The following is a 15,989-nucleotide window of genomic DNA, read 5'->3' as shown; positions in this document are numbered from 1 at the left end:
CTAGATGTTCTCCAAAGCATCTGAGCCTCCTTTTTTGTGTACCAGTGCTACTATTTGTGAACCAGTGCTACCATTTGTGAACTAGTGCTTCCATTTGCAAACCAGTGCTTCTGTTTGTGAACTAGTGCTTTCTGTTTTGGACCAGTACTTTCTAGGAGGACCCAAGGACCTCTGCATGATGACTGTTTGAGGACAAATCCGGTGACATGGCATAGTGCATTGCTTCAGGAAGGTAGATTGGAAGTTCCATAGTTTCCTGAGTAGGACCAGCTGGAATTCGGCAGCATTTGATTTCTGGAAGACGTTAATTCTACATGCAGTGACACATGTAAATATGGGGATCTTCCCATTCAATCATCACACAGTTCTGTTACTTCTTTCACATGCAATGACAGCTTGCCATGGTGTTCCCTTTACTTTCATTCATCATTATGTGCACCCTATGCTAGTAGTGAACTTTTGGTGTTTATACTGAACTTTTGAACTAATGTAAATCACAGTGAAGGCTTCTGCAAATGCACATTAGACACTACTGTCATGGTGAGTGTAAGATGTTTATGCACAGTGACCTCACATCATGCATTTATGTAATGCTAAATATCAACACCTGCTGGCCCCACTATGTTCACAATACTCAGATACTCACCTCATTTTACAAGGACATGAAGAAATATTTAGCATCTTCTTCCACAGTACCCTTCAGTTTTTTCCATTGACAGGTTAAAGCCAGCTTCCATGCTCACCCTCGACAATGCCCGTATGCTGCTGACAGTTGAGGTCTCCCTGTCCTCCATTAATGACACTACCTCACCTATCTCTTGCCAACATCACCACCACTAATGCTCATTGCCGTAGCACCCACACTAGCACCTGGCGTCCCAGAGCTGCATTCAGTGATGTTACCCCAATGACCTCCTCTCATAGTGAGACGAGGGGGGGGGGGGGGCAGGGGGTAGGGGGAAGGAGCAGAGAGGGTATCTGTGTCACCTTCCTAAATTCTCACATTTGCTAAGTCCCACAGTCTCCCCAGTGGACAACTTCGATCAGAGTTGCCCCTAGATGCTCTCCAAAGCACCTGCACCACAGTGGACACCTATCGACAGGAATGTATTTCCCTCCCACTACTGCAATCTGCCCACTGGTGCTTTCACTCAGATTTCTCATCTGCCTGTGAGGCAGTCATCTTTCAGCAAGCATGAGTGATGAATAGTTAATGCAGCATCTGTGTGAATGCACCTTCTTCTGTTTGTGTACCAATGCTACCGTTTGTGAACCAGTGCTTCTGTTTGTGAACTAGTGCTTTTGTTTTGGACCAACGCTTTCAATGAGGACCTGAGGACCACCACACAATGAATATTTCAGGACAAATCCAGTGGGTCAGGTCTGTGCATGTTTCAGGTAGATAGCTTATCAGTTCTATAGCTTCCCAAGCAGGGCCAGTCACAGTCCAACAGTTTGTAGCTTGTACACCATTTTTCCTTTTGTTTTACCAAGTCACTTTGAACAGCCACCTTCTGATTAGTGAAGGCCATTAATTCCATGTGCATCATCACACATAAATACCCTGTACTTTGTGCTGCTTTATCCCATTACTAAGCACCCATTCAGATCTTCCTGTTCAATTACCACACAGTTTTGTACATTGTTTCAGATGCGAAGGCAGCACACAACGTGTCTTCTTTACTTTTACTCATCATTATGCATGACTCGTGTCATTCTTAGTGATGGCTCAAGCCTATGAATTTTAAACATGTGTTTCTCCTGTACTGGAACTGATAAACAGAAATTTCAAGTGTCAGTCATATCTAAACCATGTACAGACACATATTACCTTTTTGTTTTTGTTTAACAAAATATAGTAGTCTGCTGAACTTAGCAAATACCTCATGTTGGCAAAAGTTTCCCATCGCTTTTTCATTCCCTCACTGGAATATATCTTCCACATCATTTCCCACATTCTCCTTCCATTTCCCTTAATTTTCCTCACTTAACAGCTATGATGTGCATTGTGCAGTGAAAAATTTATGGTGCTGCCAGCATTACCACAAACCTATGGAACTTTTCATAAGTAGTAATATGAGATTAAATGTAAACCTGTGCAAAAATTTACTGCAACCTTGAAAATGAAATTACAGATGAGTTGTTTTCTGCGTATCCAGCAGACAGAGATAGGATTAGAGTAACAATAATGAATCCAATCACAGGTGAACATGGATGAAGAGCTGTTGTGCTGCACCTGCAGATCAGAAGCATAGGGATCTCCATAAAAAAGCTTAGAGAATCTTACATGTTGGAGAGGTGCTTTTCCTTGAGGAGCTCATACCGTTTTGTGGAAAAAACAAAAGATTTAGTCCTACTAGGAAATGCTTAACTAGCCTCCTTAGATGTTGTTAACCTATACACTAGGATACCAATTTCAGATACCATTGATATTACCAAGCATAATTTATCAAAACACTAAAAACTTTGCCAAGGTGGGGCTACAGAATTGGTCACTATGTCACAGTTCACTTTATCTTTCAGTCATTTCTCTTTTAATGGTAAATATCATAATCAACCAGCAAGCTTAAGATAGGAAACGGTTTAGTAGGCAGAGTAGCCAATATTTTCTTAACCCTGCGGCGGGCGCGTGGCGGCATACAGTGCCGCCAATTTTGTTTTCGTTCAATAATTATGTCAGCACGCCGAGCACACAACAATAGCGCTAGATATGCCTCGATTGTTTAGTCACGAGCCAAACTGGATTACTGCGCCGTCATTATACCCACCATAACAGCTGCGACTTACCTGTGAAGTGGACGACTGCACCGAGACGGCACTGCGTACCGCACGCGCCCGGTAATGTATGTACACGTAGCCGCATCACTGTTGAATGTTTCGATGATTAGAAGCTTTGTTTTACAACTCTGTGGGTGAATGATGATTTAGTTATTAACATTGCTTTGGTATTAGAATTATTTTATTGTCTCCCAGGTCCGCACAAAGGAAAGGACTAACACCAGAAGAAATTGAACGTCTTCTTTTGCAATCATCTGACGAAGAACATTACGCAGATTTCTCTGACAGTGATGAGGAATCAGAAATAATTGAAACTGCAGATCATTCCAGCGAATCTGAGCAGTCATGCGCTGAAGGAAATGAAGTGAAATGAATGCCACATGATGACTGCCATTTTTATATTGGTAAAGACGAAGAAACTTTGTGGATAAATAATCCGTTAGCACTACCAGGGAAACCAAAACGTATGAATATAATGAATGTCCTACCTGGCCCGAAACGTAATGGTAGAGAAGCTTAAACTGAAATTGAAAGTTTTCTCAAATTGTTTGATCCTGAGAGAATTGATTACTTCGTTGCAAATACAAACAAGTACATAAATAACAAGAGATCATCTGTGAATTACTCAAGGGCTAGAAATTGCAAAACTACTTCTGCTTCTGAAAAAACGGCTCTTTTTAGGAGCACTGTTTCTCATTGCCATACAAAAAGGGGGATGCACAAATGTATTAGAACTGTGGGCATCAAATGGAGCAGGAATGATTATTCAAAGGGCAGCATTTAGCTACAAACGCTTTCTGTTCTTGCTGTGGTCACTCAGGTTTGGCGATACTTCTACAAGAAAAGAACGACTAGCAACTGATAAACTTGCTGCCATCCGCAATCTCCACTCAGCATTTCTGAACAACTGCAGAAATAACTACAGTCTAGGGGAGTTCACAACTGCAGACGAAATGCTTGTCCCATTTCGCGGACATTGTGGTTTTGTTCAGTACATGCCCAATAACCTGTTAAGCATGGATTGAAGTTGTATGCGTTGTGCGATATCAAGACATTTTATACTTTCAATTTTGATGTATACTGTGGCAGACAGAATCCTGGACCATATGTTGCGTCTAACCAGCCAATAGATATTGTGAAGAGATTGGTTGAGCCGATCAAGGGAACTCACAGGAATGTAACTACGGACAACTACTACAGTAGTTACCCTGTAGCCCAGCATCTTTTAGAAAATGGGCTAACGTTCATTGGAACATTGAAAAAGAAGAAGGAAATTCCTCCGGGTTTTTTGCCCAACAGATCGCGAGAAATTGGAAATTGTCTTTTCGGATTTCAAGATGACTTCTGTCTTGTTTCGTGCCAAACAAAAAGAAACAAGTCTGTGCTTTTCCTGTGGTCAATGCATGAAACTGCTGAAATTGACACCACTACATGCAAATCTGTTGTAAATTTGGACTAAAATTCAACAAAAGGTGGTGTTGATACTGTGGATTATATGTGTACGTCCTACTCTACACAAAGGACCACAAGAAGATGGCCCTTAGCACTGTTTTTTTGCTATGTGGATATTGCTGGGATAAATTGCCAGGTCTTGTTTTTTGCAAACAATCCAGAAAAAAGATTCAGAAGAAGAACCTACTTAACAAACCTGGCCTTGGCTCTGATGGACTACCACTTGAAAGAAAGGGCTCAGCTCTCTACTTTACCACGAAATATTCAAGGATTTCTGTCACCTCATCAATCAATTCCCGCCAATCACAGTGAGACTATAAGAAGGTGTGGGAGGTGCCATCTTTGTGGTGGTAAAAAAATAATAAAATTACTGTCACTTGCAATAGCTGCAAAAGATTCATTTGCAAGCATCATTGCCACAATGTTGTCACATATAATGATTGCAGAGCTTCTCTGGAGGAGGAAAGTGTGTGATTCTTGATATGTATTTACAGACTGCCTTATTCTTCATTATTGCTACAAAGTTTTTATACATATTACACGTTTCTGTAAAACTTGCTTTAACAATGGTAAACAATCGAATCATACCTGTGGTTATAATTTATTTAGAATTTGTTATTAAAGTAGCACTTACGAAATATCCTGGAAACGTATGTCAGATATTCTGTAACAATTTTAATTTTCCCATGCACATTGGATATGTGTATACAGATCATATTAAAAGTTGCTGTTAAGAATGATGTTATAAACAAGAAAAATTAATTCCACAAAATTTTTTTTAAAAAAACTGCTGTCTTATGTATTTAAATGTAGGCGGCACTGAGTGCCGCATGCGCCTGCTAACACAACAATCTTAAGCACACCTGCCACAGGGTTAACTCATTTGAAAAACAGTATTATTACCAAACACCCCAAAATCTGGAGTAATAATGTTGCTTATAGCAGATATATGGTTGACACATTTATAGTAATAAAAGGCAATGACGAAATGATCAAACATGTAGCTGTAAAATTTAACAGTGTGGTTAACAACATAAATTTACAGCTGAACACAAAGTTGGTTATGCTTCAGATTTTATGGTTTAACTATGAACAGCTCTACAGACAAAGTGACATTAGGGATTTTTAGGAAGCCAATGTTTACAGAAGCCATTGTAGCAGCAGACGCATGCCACCCAAAAAAGCACAAATGTGCCTACTTTTGAGCTTTGCTAAATAGGTTAATAAAGCTGCCTGTAAATGAGAGTGACACTGAAAAAGAATTGAATAGTTTAGAACAGGAAAGACAGCAAGGTCTAATTGTTATAATGGTAAGGAAATTAGGTGTCTGTAAAATTTGCTTATAAATAGCACAAGCAACAAACAATAAGGATTAGTATGACACGTAAAGAAACATTCACTGAACATGTAGTAAACAGATTCAGGAGGCATAATAATGCTTTGGGGTTAAAGACTAACAGTAAATTAGGAAACATTATTACACTTGATTGAGGCCAGGTGTCACAAGTATTAGGGTGCAGGTGTTTACGGTATTATGAGTGGTAATTGCAAAAATTTTTGTATAGGACAGACTACTAGGTCCTTAAAAAATCATTTTAGGGGCCAACCACATGACAGCAATAAAGGCTGCATAAAAACGCATCTTTTACAAAGCAGCCACATGTTCAGTGAAATTTAAGGTTATCTTAAAATTCTCCACAATGCACCTAAAAGGCTATTGTTAAATACACTTGAGAACTTGGAATTTTCAACAGAAATACTAAATCAACAAATAGATTTCACCAATAACTGGTTTTGAGTCTATTTATGGAACACTTATAGATACATTTCTGCCATCAACTTAGGGTCTTGGTTGCTGGTAATGCAATAAAGTTTGCCACTACAGAATATTCTTTTTGTGATGAATACTACACTATTCTATATGTTACCCCCAAGGTTGTGCACCTCTGTGTCACTTCCGCCCCCCCCCCCCCCCCCACATGTTTTTCTTTTTACATTAGATAAGTAAAAGCCTAATTGTTCACTGCACATGCAGCATCATATGCACATATTGGTCATTGGCCAATAAAATATTCATAAGTTATTGCCTAGTTCTTGACACTAGATAGTACAAACTGAAAACTCCCAACAACAGCATTACTGTGGCTGTTCCATAATGCTTTCACATTATTTTAATTAAAAATAGTCATTTTATAGAACATTTGTAGTCACAGGATTACAAAAAGTTTAAAAATATTTTTCAAGATATCAAGATAATCCTGTTTAACAACTCACTTCCCTCTCCCCTCCCTCCTCAATCCACCCTTCTCCCTCCTCTTCGCTATTTTAATTTCTTCATAGCATTTTACAGTTCTTGTTAATTACAGAAAAACAATTTCATTCTAATAGAACCATATAAGATCATACATACATTGTTTTAAATATGCTAATTCTGAACCTGTTCTCCTTCCCCCTTATAATTTTAATTTTTTTTTTCTAATTTATAGTTTGCACAATTACAGCTTATGCTTTATTATATAGTTATGTAATTTCTGTAAGTGTTTCCTAGGAAACAGTTGTAACATGTAATTGGCCAAATAGGAACAAGTTATGTAGGCCCTGTTTTTTATATGACTGTAATTCTGGATAGTGTTTTGGTTAAACTGATGTTCAGGGGTTAAAGAGTTTTAATTAGATAAGGCAATCTGAATGGTTTCTATATACTATTACGGCACTGATATATGGTGTTTTAAGATTGTGTCTCCTCAAATTGTTTGAATTTCCAGTACAACGCTCAAGCATTTGCTCCTGTTTGTGGAAATGGCAATGCATAGGCTCCACCTGTTCGTCAAAAGTAAGTGCTGGATGTTTCGATTGATATTTCTATATTTTGTAAGTATTATATAATGCTATTTATGAACTTTTATTGATGCTATTATTTTTATGTTGTAAGATGTCAAAACTTAGGTTTATTAACAGAAAATTCACCTCCTGTCACTAGTGTCACCCAACAGGCTCTTCTACAGCATTATTTTCAACCATTCAAAAAACTGTTATGCATTGTTTTCTAAAAAAAAAAAAAAAACTACTTTTTGTGAAAAATTGAAAACTGATTGCCATGAATTCTTTACTGATGAAATTGTTTTATATAACGAAATGATGAAAGAGGGCAATTGTGAGCAAACAACTGCATTGTGTGCCATATATTTAGCATCACCAAGTGATTAAGTCCACCTAATTTCTGAGTTGTTTCTTAGTAACAATTTTGTGTCAAAATAAGGTAACTGGGCAAGTAAAAAAATCCACTCACCAAATGGCAGCAGAATACACATATAAAAGATTATAAATAGGCAAGCTTTTTGAGCCAGTGGCACGTTCTTCAGTAGAAGTGTTGAAGGGGATGGAAGAGGGTGAAGGATAAGAACTGGAGAGATCTAGGAAAAGGGGTAGATTTTGAGAAAGTCACCCAGAACTGGGATCAGAGCAGACTTACTGGACAGGATGAGAAGGAAAGACTGATTGTTGGAGCTGCACCAGATGAGATTTGAAAACCCGAGAGCTAGACAGGGTAATATGCAAGACAGAGATTACTGCTTAAACTGCATAAACAGAGTGAAAATCTAAGCGCAATGCACGTAATAGAAAAGGGAGGGGGTAAGAAGATGAAAGATGTAGAAAACCAAAACAGAGTGATGAATGGAGTAGTTACTGTGAAGAAACGCTGAGGCAGGAAAAATTAATGTAAATTATGGCCAGGTGGGTGGCGAGAACTAAGGACATGTTGTAATGCTGGATCCCACATATGGAGTTATGAGGTGTGTGGGGGAGAATCCAGATGGTGTGTGTGGTGAAACGTGCACCAAGGTCATGATTGGCCTGTTGTAGAGAATACTCTGCCATGGGATACTGCATGTTGCCAGTGTACACCATCTGCCTACACCATTCATCCTAATGATAATTTGAGGGTAGTGCTGCTGATGTAAAAGGCTGAACAGTGTTTACATAACTGTTGCTATAGGACATGTGTCATTTCATCATTTCATAGGTTGCTCTCCCTTTGATAGTATATGTTTTGCCAGTAACACGGCTGGTATAGGTAGTCACAGGATGGTGCGTAGGGCAAGTCTTGCAGTGGGAACGGTCACAGGGATAGGAGCCGTAAGGTAGGGAGTGTAGGGTCTGACAGTATACAGTGGATTTCAGGGCATGATTTTAGGAAGTCATGGCCTTGTTGAAGTAACTGATTAATACATTCCAGACCAGGATTATACTGAGTGACCAGTGATGTGCTCTAAAGTTGTTTTTTTGGAGGGAAAAGCAGTACCAGGATTGGATGTGATTGCCCTGGAAATCTGCTTTTAAACTAGGCTGGTGGGGTAATTATGACCTGTGAAGGCTGATGTGAGAATGGTGGTGTATTGCTGTAAGGAGTCTGCATCTGAACAAATATGTTTGCCTTGAATGCCAAGGCTATATGAGAGGGAATGTTTGACATGGAACGGATGGCAACTGTCAAAATGTAAGTATGCTGTTTGTTAGTAGATTTCATGTGGACAGTAGTGTGTAGCTGTGGCACAGGATTCAGAATATGATCGCATGAAATTTAATTGGGAGAAGGTATTCAGAGATTCCAGGAATTTTAACAGGTCAGCCTCACCATGAGTCCATATGGCAAAGACATCATCAATGTACATAAACCAAACCAGGATCTGAAGACTTATGGATCCCAGGAAAGCTCCCTCCAAGTGACTGGTGAAAAGATTGGCATGGGAAGGAGACATCCTGGTTCCTATGATTGTACCCCGATCTGTTTGTATGTCTGCCCCTCAAGGGTGAAGTAGTTGTTGATAAGCATAAAGATCATTAAGGGGAGTAGGAAGGTAGTCATAGGTTTGGAATCAGGTGAGCTCTGATTGAGGAAATATTCAGCAGCTGACAGACCATGTACTTGGGGGACCTTGGTACACAGGGAGGTTGTATTTATTATCCAAGTTTTTAAAACAAATTAAAGATAAGAAACTATATTGTAATTGACTACATCCATACAATGTATATTGTTAATGGACAAATAAAGAGATTGATTGATTGATTGACAAGCAAGCTACATGATGGGAGTGGGACAGGCACTGATTTAAGACCATTTCTGTTCCTCCCAATGATAGAGTGTTCTTACTTTCATTCCATAATGTCATACAGGATTATTGTCTGGGGTAACTCATCAAGCCAAGGTAAGTTTTCTGAATTCCAAAATGTGTAATAAAAGTTATTTGTGGTGTAAACTCAAGAACATCCTGTGGAGGCATGCTTAGGGAAATACTGATGTCAATATTGCTTCCCAATAAATTTATTCCCTAATGAAATTAATCTTTCAAATATATCTCTTTTCAAACCAATGGAATCAATCCTACAAATAGGAATAATCTTCAAAAAGATATAAAGTCACTTACTTTGGCCCAGAAAGGTATCTATTATTCACAAACATACATTTTCAATAACCTGCCAGAAGTTATATAAAGTTTAATTAGGGTACTAATATAGTTCTATTTTAAAGGAGCCTAAAGGATTTATTGCTTGCCAGCTCCTACTCCATTGATGAATTGCTTAGTAGACTAATAGCTGTGTATGTGTTACAAATAATATAAAATAGGGCAAGTATTTGTACAACCTGACTTCTGCACAAGTTCAGTGTAGTAAAGTAATTGCTGTAAATAAGATATGCTGTAAATTGATTTTTCTATTGAATGGTCTATGGTTATTATAATCTAAGAACTACCATATGCACTTCTTTATACTGAACATTTCCATGTTTTGTCATAAGTTATTTATTGCCTTTTAAACAATAATACATTTAAGATATTTTCTACTTAGTCGGCTTCTGTGAGGACCATTCCAATTGAGATCTGTGGAAAGTACATTAGAATATTTGTTTTTATTTGTAAATATGTATTGCATATTTCCGTTTTTCTGGCATCATGTACATCCTAGAGGATCTACTCACTAAAGGTGTATTGAAACATAAAGTACATCTAATCCAATTTTAGGCTATGTACAGACTGAAACACCTTATTCAGTCGATGCCCTACACTCACTGTGCATGGATGCTGCATCTGCCACAGTTCATCCTTTAGGCAGCAGGTAGCATATTTTTCACAATAGACTCGTAGCTATATACTACAATAAGACAGAATTTTCTCAGAAGATGTAGGAAAGACCTGAATGCTCAACTTCTCCTGAAGATATGTCAAGATCATTCTACAGCATTCACATTCAAAAGCATGTTAGCATTGCATGTGCTGGTATAGAGATTATGGTCTCTGAGAAGTAGGCCTATGCAGGGTGCTCATTTTAACTGAAGACATTGAAATATCTCAAACACCACACATCTGGTCAAAAAAAGTTATAATTCCAATTTGTTTGTCTTGGAGAGGGATATAACACATTCAATATCCCATCCCACCCATGAGTGGGTGGTGGGGGCGACTTTGAAATCTTCAATGGGAATCATAATTTTTTATTGCAGATTATGATTCTATGGTAAAATTTAGATACGTTTTGTCTGAAGCATTTTCTTGTTTCTCCACAGATGATGCTGTAATTGGAGGAATATAAGTGGGTACACAATTGTAATTTATAATATGTTTCTCAATGGCTCTTGAAAATCCAGTGGCACTTGAGACCCCACCTCCATGCTGCAAGGATAGGACAGACTAGTATTTAGTAACTTGTAATTGGAAATCCCATTCACAATGTTGTATTCCTCCTACATCATATCAAACAGGGCACTGCTCTGTGTGCCACTGTGGCCATGGCTTGAGGTGATTGCTACTCAACTTTTCCAAGTACAGTAAGTGTTCAAACATAGTACCACCAACTTCAATGCATTTAGTGATCTCCTTTTCAAATGACCATACACAGGACAGAAGTGTATCTGCCAAAATATCAGCACAGGTGTTTCTGATGCAGTCAACCATGTCTTCACGTTATGTTTGCACTTGCTGGTTTGCCTTAACTCTTAGATGCCCCAATAGAAACAAATTCAGCAACTTAAAATCCAGTGACCTAGGAGGTCAGTTAGTAGGGCTACCACTGCCAATCCACCACCCAGTGTAACCATGGTCTAATAAGTCCTGTGTTTCAATTGTGTGATCTTCATACACTGTTGAACATCCAGGGCAACATCCTCAGTAGAACCAGTAGTTTCTGTTCCACAACCGTTTGGCATTTCCATCCAATGAATGTCCCATTGACAAAATATAGACCAATGAAATTGTTACTCATCATGCCACACCATATGTTAACTGACAAGGGACATTGATGGTCAGCTTTCCATAACCAGAGGGAACTGTCTACACTTCAGTAATGCATGTAATGCCCGTTAATGCTACCATGGTTTGTGAATGTAGACTCACTGGAAAATAGCACCTAGGCTGAGAATGTGGGTGTTGTTTGGATTTTGTCCACATGCCCATTCACAAAACACTACCCAATTATTGAAACTGGTGGCATGAAGTTCCTGATACAGTGACATGGTGTGGATGATACTTTTGATGATGCAGTATTGTGAAAATGCTACCTATAAACATAAAGGAATTGTAATGTAATTGCTGGGTGCTTATCTGGGAGTTCACTGCCACTAGCACAGCTATTTCATTACCTTTTCCTGTAACACATTTGCTTAACTTTCTTTAGCTGGTCTGCTCACTGCCATCAGACATAAGTCTGTCCACAGCATTGTAAAAGAATGAGTGAGTGTGAGCTTTCTCTGGAAAGCACTTGTCATATAGGGCAACAGCAGCCTCAACATTCCTCCTACATTCTTTGTAAATTAGGATCATTTCAATATTTTTTTCCATGTTGCAACACTCATCGTTCACCTGCACAATGGTTCTCCAGATGATGTGTAGGTGTGCAGGCAATAAACACTGTGCAAGTATTTAATGTTTACAGCTGATATCTGTTCCATGTCTGCACAATACGTGAGGTCTGTTCTCAGTGTACTGCCTGTTTCGATGTGTCACAGTTCTGTACATAGACATAGTGGAACATTCAGTAGACCTCTCATCAAAATTTTGGAGGAATACAATGTTGGCAATGGGGTTTCCAATTAGAAGGTATAAAACAATGGTCTGTCCTATTCTTGCAGCATGGAGACGGGGCCACACGTGCCAGTGGATATTTAAGAGTTGTTGAATAACAAGGCATAAATTGCAATTGTGTTCTCATTTCTATTTCTCCAATTACAGTGTCATCTGTGGAAAAATGAAAGAAATACTTCAGACAATACATATATCGATTTTACACAGAATTATAATCTGCAATAAAAAACAATGGTTCCCATTGAAGATTACAAAGTTGCCCCAGCCACCCACTCATGGGGTGAGGAGATGGGTTGAGTGTGGTATCATTGGATGTCACCCTCCAAGACACACAAACTGGAACTTTAACTTTTTTTGATGCACTGTGTAGTTTTCGAGTTAGTTCAATGACTTCTGTTAAAATGAACACACTGTACATGTGATCGAGTTATCAATAGCTCAATGTGGCAAATCAACCATTTTGTCAGCAACAGTGCAATTCTTATTTTTTTATTATTATTGTACACAAACAATTTTATTACATCTCATAGTAACTTCGGTAACTGACATACTTTTCTCTTGGTGTTGTGGCTTCACTGCTCAAGACACAAAGAAAATTTTCTGTGTAAGTATGACTATTGTGTTGGTATATTCTCTGTGTTTTATTTCTTTTCTAATAATGTATGTTATACATGGAATTTTCTAAACTCAAAACATTTTAATTACACTGTTATTTATAACCTGAAAAATAAGATCAATACTACTATCTGCAAAGTGTACATAAACAGAGACATTTCTTATGCTTTCTAACCTTAAGCAGTTGCTAACATAAAGTAAATGATGCATTCTGATGCAGAATACAACTGTGCTGGTAAACAACTGGTCACTGCATATGGATAAAGAACACTGGGGTGATCCTGAAGTTTATCGACCAGAACGTTTCATTACTGAAACTGGACTACTTAGAGAGGATGACACATTCTTGCCTTTTGGTCTTGGTGAGTTACTGCTACTAGAAAGAGTTATGGTAAAATAAGTTGTGGCTCATATCTGAGAGTTTTAATTTGCCTTTCAGGTCGACGTCGGTGTTTGGGGGAGCAGTTTGCAAAACGTTTTTTATTCCAAATTTTTGCTGGAATCTTGCAAAAATTTCAACTTGTTCCTGCTGGTGGTACTGACCTGAAGTCTACTGCTTTTGGGGGCTTTAATCTTGCACCAAAAACTTATGACATCATTTTCAAATCTCGATAACACTGCAAAAACAATACAAATGTACTTGTTTTCATTATTGTTGTAACAACTGAAACGTAATAGATGAATATATTTTAATGAACTTATTACAGAGTTAATAAATTTAAATAAATTTTATTAAATTCTCATCTCCATACTGCCAAAGCATTAATTCCAAAAATTTTATTTAAATTTGTGAGAGGAAAGAAAATGGTGAAAAGTAGAGGTGAAGTTTATAAAAATTTGTTATATGTGAACAAGGAGAGGAGTGTTTTCATATTGACAGTTGTTGATATACAGACCATTAACAAACAATTAAATTCTAATTTAATTTCAATACTATACTTTGCAGTAACAACTGAATGATACAATAATCTGTTAGGGAAATAATCATGTAGTGAGGCCTGATCTATTCTCCACTGTGCTGTTCTTTTTTATCACAAGTTAATAAACAATTTATATAGGTTAATAGAAAACAATAGTTAGTACACTTCATAAGCTGCAAATTGAAACATGTTTCTAGTGAACCACTTGACTGACTAATTTGCAAATACATATACAGAATCAAATCAAATGGCAACAGCAACTAAGACAATGGCTGTAGAATACATGGCTAAAAGCTGTTGTTCTGGAACATGCAACATTAAGTAATCTGTAACAGAGGCAGTTATCCAGGGGGCAGCAGCTAAAATGGACTTAAGCAATATTTTTGTCTCATCAAACTCTAAAAAATTGTATTTAACATACCATGTATGCTGGTTCTTACTCCAAATTTATTTCCCTGTTCTGCACTGCATGGAATTCTCTTATAGCAGCAGTGTATGATTCTGACCAGGAGTAGTGAAGTATCTTGCCTTTCACACTGTTCTGCCTCATGGAACGAGCCACAGACTGAGCATGTTTAGCTGCTATAGCAACCATGATATCACCTGCTCAAATTTGTCTGTGGAGGGGGCAAGTTGTAAAGTAGATTGAAATTTTATTCCCAGCCACTTCCATTGTAGTGCTAACCCTGCTGGACAGCCTGGTAGCTCTAAATCTGCCTGTATGGTTGAGCAGGAGGACCTCAGCCCTAATATCATATGCTGGAACTTTTGTAGTCCTAAAAACCAGTTTTCAACAATCCAAACTCACATTCCAATTAATTCAGCAGAACTTTCAAAGTCTTATCAATAAGCCCAATAAAGTTGGATACCACTGCAGCAATTGATAACTCTGATGTTTTAGTTATAAGTGGATACTGATACACAGATGAGCTAAATAGTGTATGTAAGCCACTCTCCATAATCTGTTGCTTTGCCTTCAGTAGAAATGAGAAACATGGTTGTGGGGTAGCTATCCTTGCATGAGTGGTAGTAACTATGATGTAACAGATATAAGTACTTTCAATGTTGAGGGTGTAATAGAATAATAACAAATGGGGAAAAGAGAACTTAATTATTATAGGCCTTAACAGACCTCCACCTGGTTGCCTAGATATTTTCTTTGATGTTCTTAGTGACCTGCTTGTTGACATAGATGGTAAACACTGCCATAAAAATGGTTGGGTTAACATCACACTAACTGTAGATGTGAACATTGATTTGTTGTCCAATGACTCTAGGTCTAAAAAACTAATACTAATACTAGCTCAATTCAAATTAATGTTTCTGATATTTTACATACAATGAATTAATGCTGAAGCTTGCCATTTCTTACCACAATGCTGTACAGGTACTGAAAGAAGGTGAAAAAGTTCCTGTCAACTGCAAAAAGAAACAATATGTGACAAAAAGAACTACACCTGATGGCAAATAAAATGTTGCTGAATGTCACCTTTGGAGTCCACTAGTCTCACAACACTAGAGCACTGCAACTTGTCTGAAACTTCTGTTGCTTCATCCACAATTACAGGCATGAAATGGTCAATCCAAAGTTGAATGAATATCTTCAAAAGTTCTTCACATATACATGCAATCAGTTCATTTTGTACAGTTTTTGAAAATCCATGGAAATAGCCCATTTTCCTCTAGTTTGCTCTCAGATCTTCTTTTCTGTTTAGCATGAAAAAAATGGCTCTGAAATTTCCATGTTTCAGGGACTCTTCTGTCTCATCAGGAGCTCTGAAAGCTAGCTCCTGCTTACACAAAAGACTTGTGATGTCAGTTATGCATTCCATCCTAAACCTCTAGACAGATTTTCAGATCATCAAAACCTGCAATGGACAATAAAATTTTTCTTGTGCTTAAGAGGAAACAAGGCTAGCACAATAATTTTCCTTTTGTAGATTTAACATGTATCTACTTATGCTGCTCCTACCACGAACTCTGCAGTGCACATGTTCTGAACTTGTCTTTCTGCAGATGGTGTAAAGAAAGTGTCGAATGATCTTTCTTCAAAGCTTTGTGTCATTCAGTTACATATCTCCTTGAAAACAAAAACTCCTACAAGGAAACAATGATGACCTCACTCAAAAGCGTTACATCAGTGCCTGTA

The 15,989-nt window shown here is 38.0% G+C and overlaps 1 protein-coding gene across 1 annotated transcript in view; it reads left to right on the top strand.

Annotated features, from left to right (window-relative positions):
• Positions 1 to 13,580, top strand: part of LOC124796252 (methyl farnesoate epoxidase-like) — a 312,563-nt gene extending 298,983 nt beyond the window's left edge. Inside the window, exons 8-9 of the mRNA XM_047260354.1 lie at positions 13,141 to 13,282; positions 13,360 to 13,580. Of these exons, the coding sequence (XP_047116310.1) occupies positions 13,141 to 13,282; positions 13,360 to 13,535 (318 nt within the window). The 3' untranslated portion in view covers positions 13,536 to 13,580. The remainder of the gene's footprint in view (positions 1 to 13,140; positions 13,283 to 13,359) is intronic.
• The last annotated feature ends 2,409 nt before the right edge of the window (positions 13,581 to 15,989 follow it).

This window comes from Schistocerca piceifrons, chromosome 4, assembly GCF_021461385.2.
Source record: "Schistocerca piceifrons isolate TAMUIC-IGC-003096 chromosome 4, iqSchPice1.1, whole genome shotgun sequence".
NCBI lineage: Eukaryota > Metazoa > Arthropoda > Insecta > Orthoptera > Acrididae > Schistocerca > Schistocerca piceifrons.
This window is presented reverse-complemented; position numbering and strand designations above follow the sequence as displayed.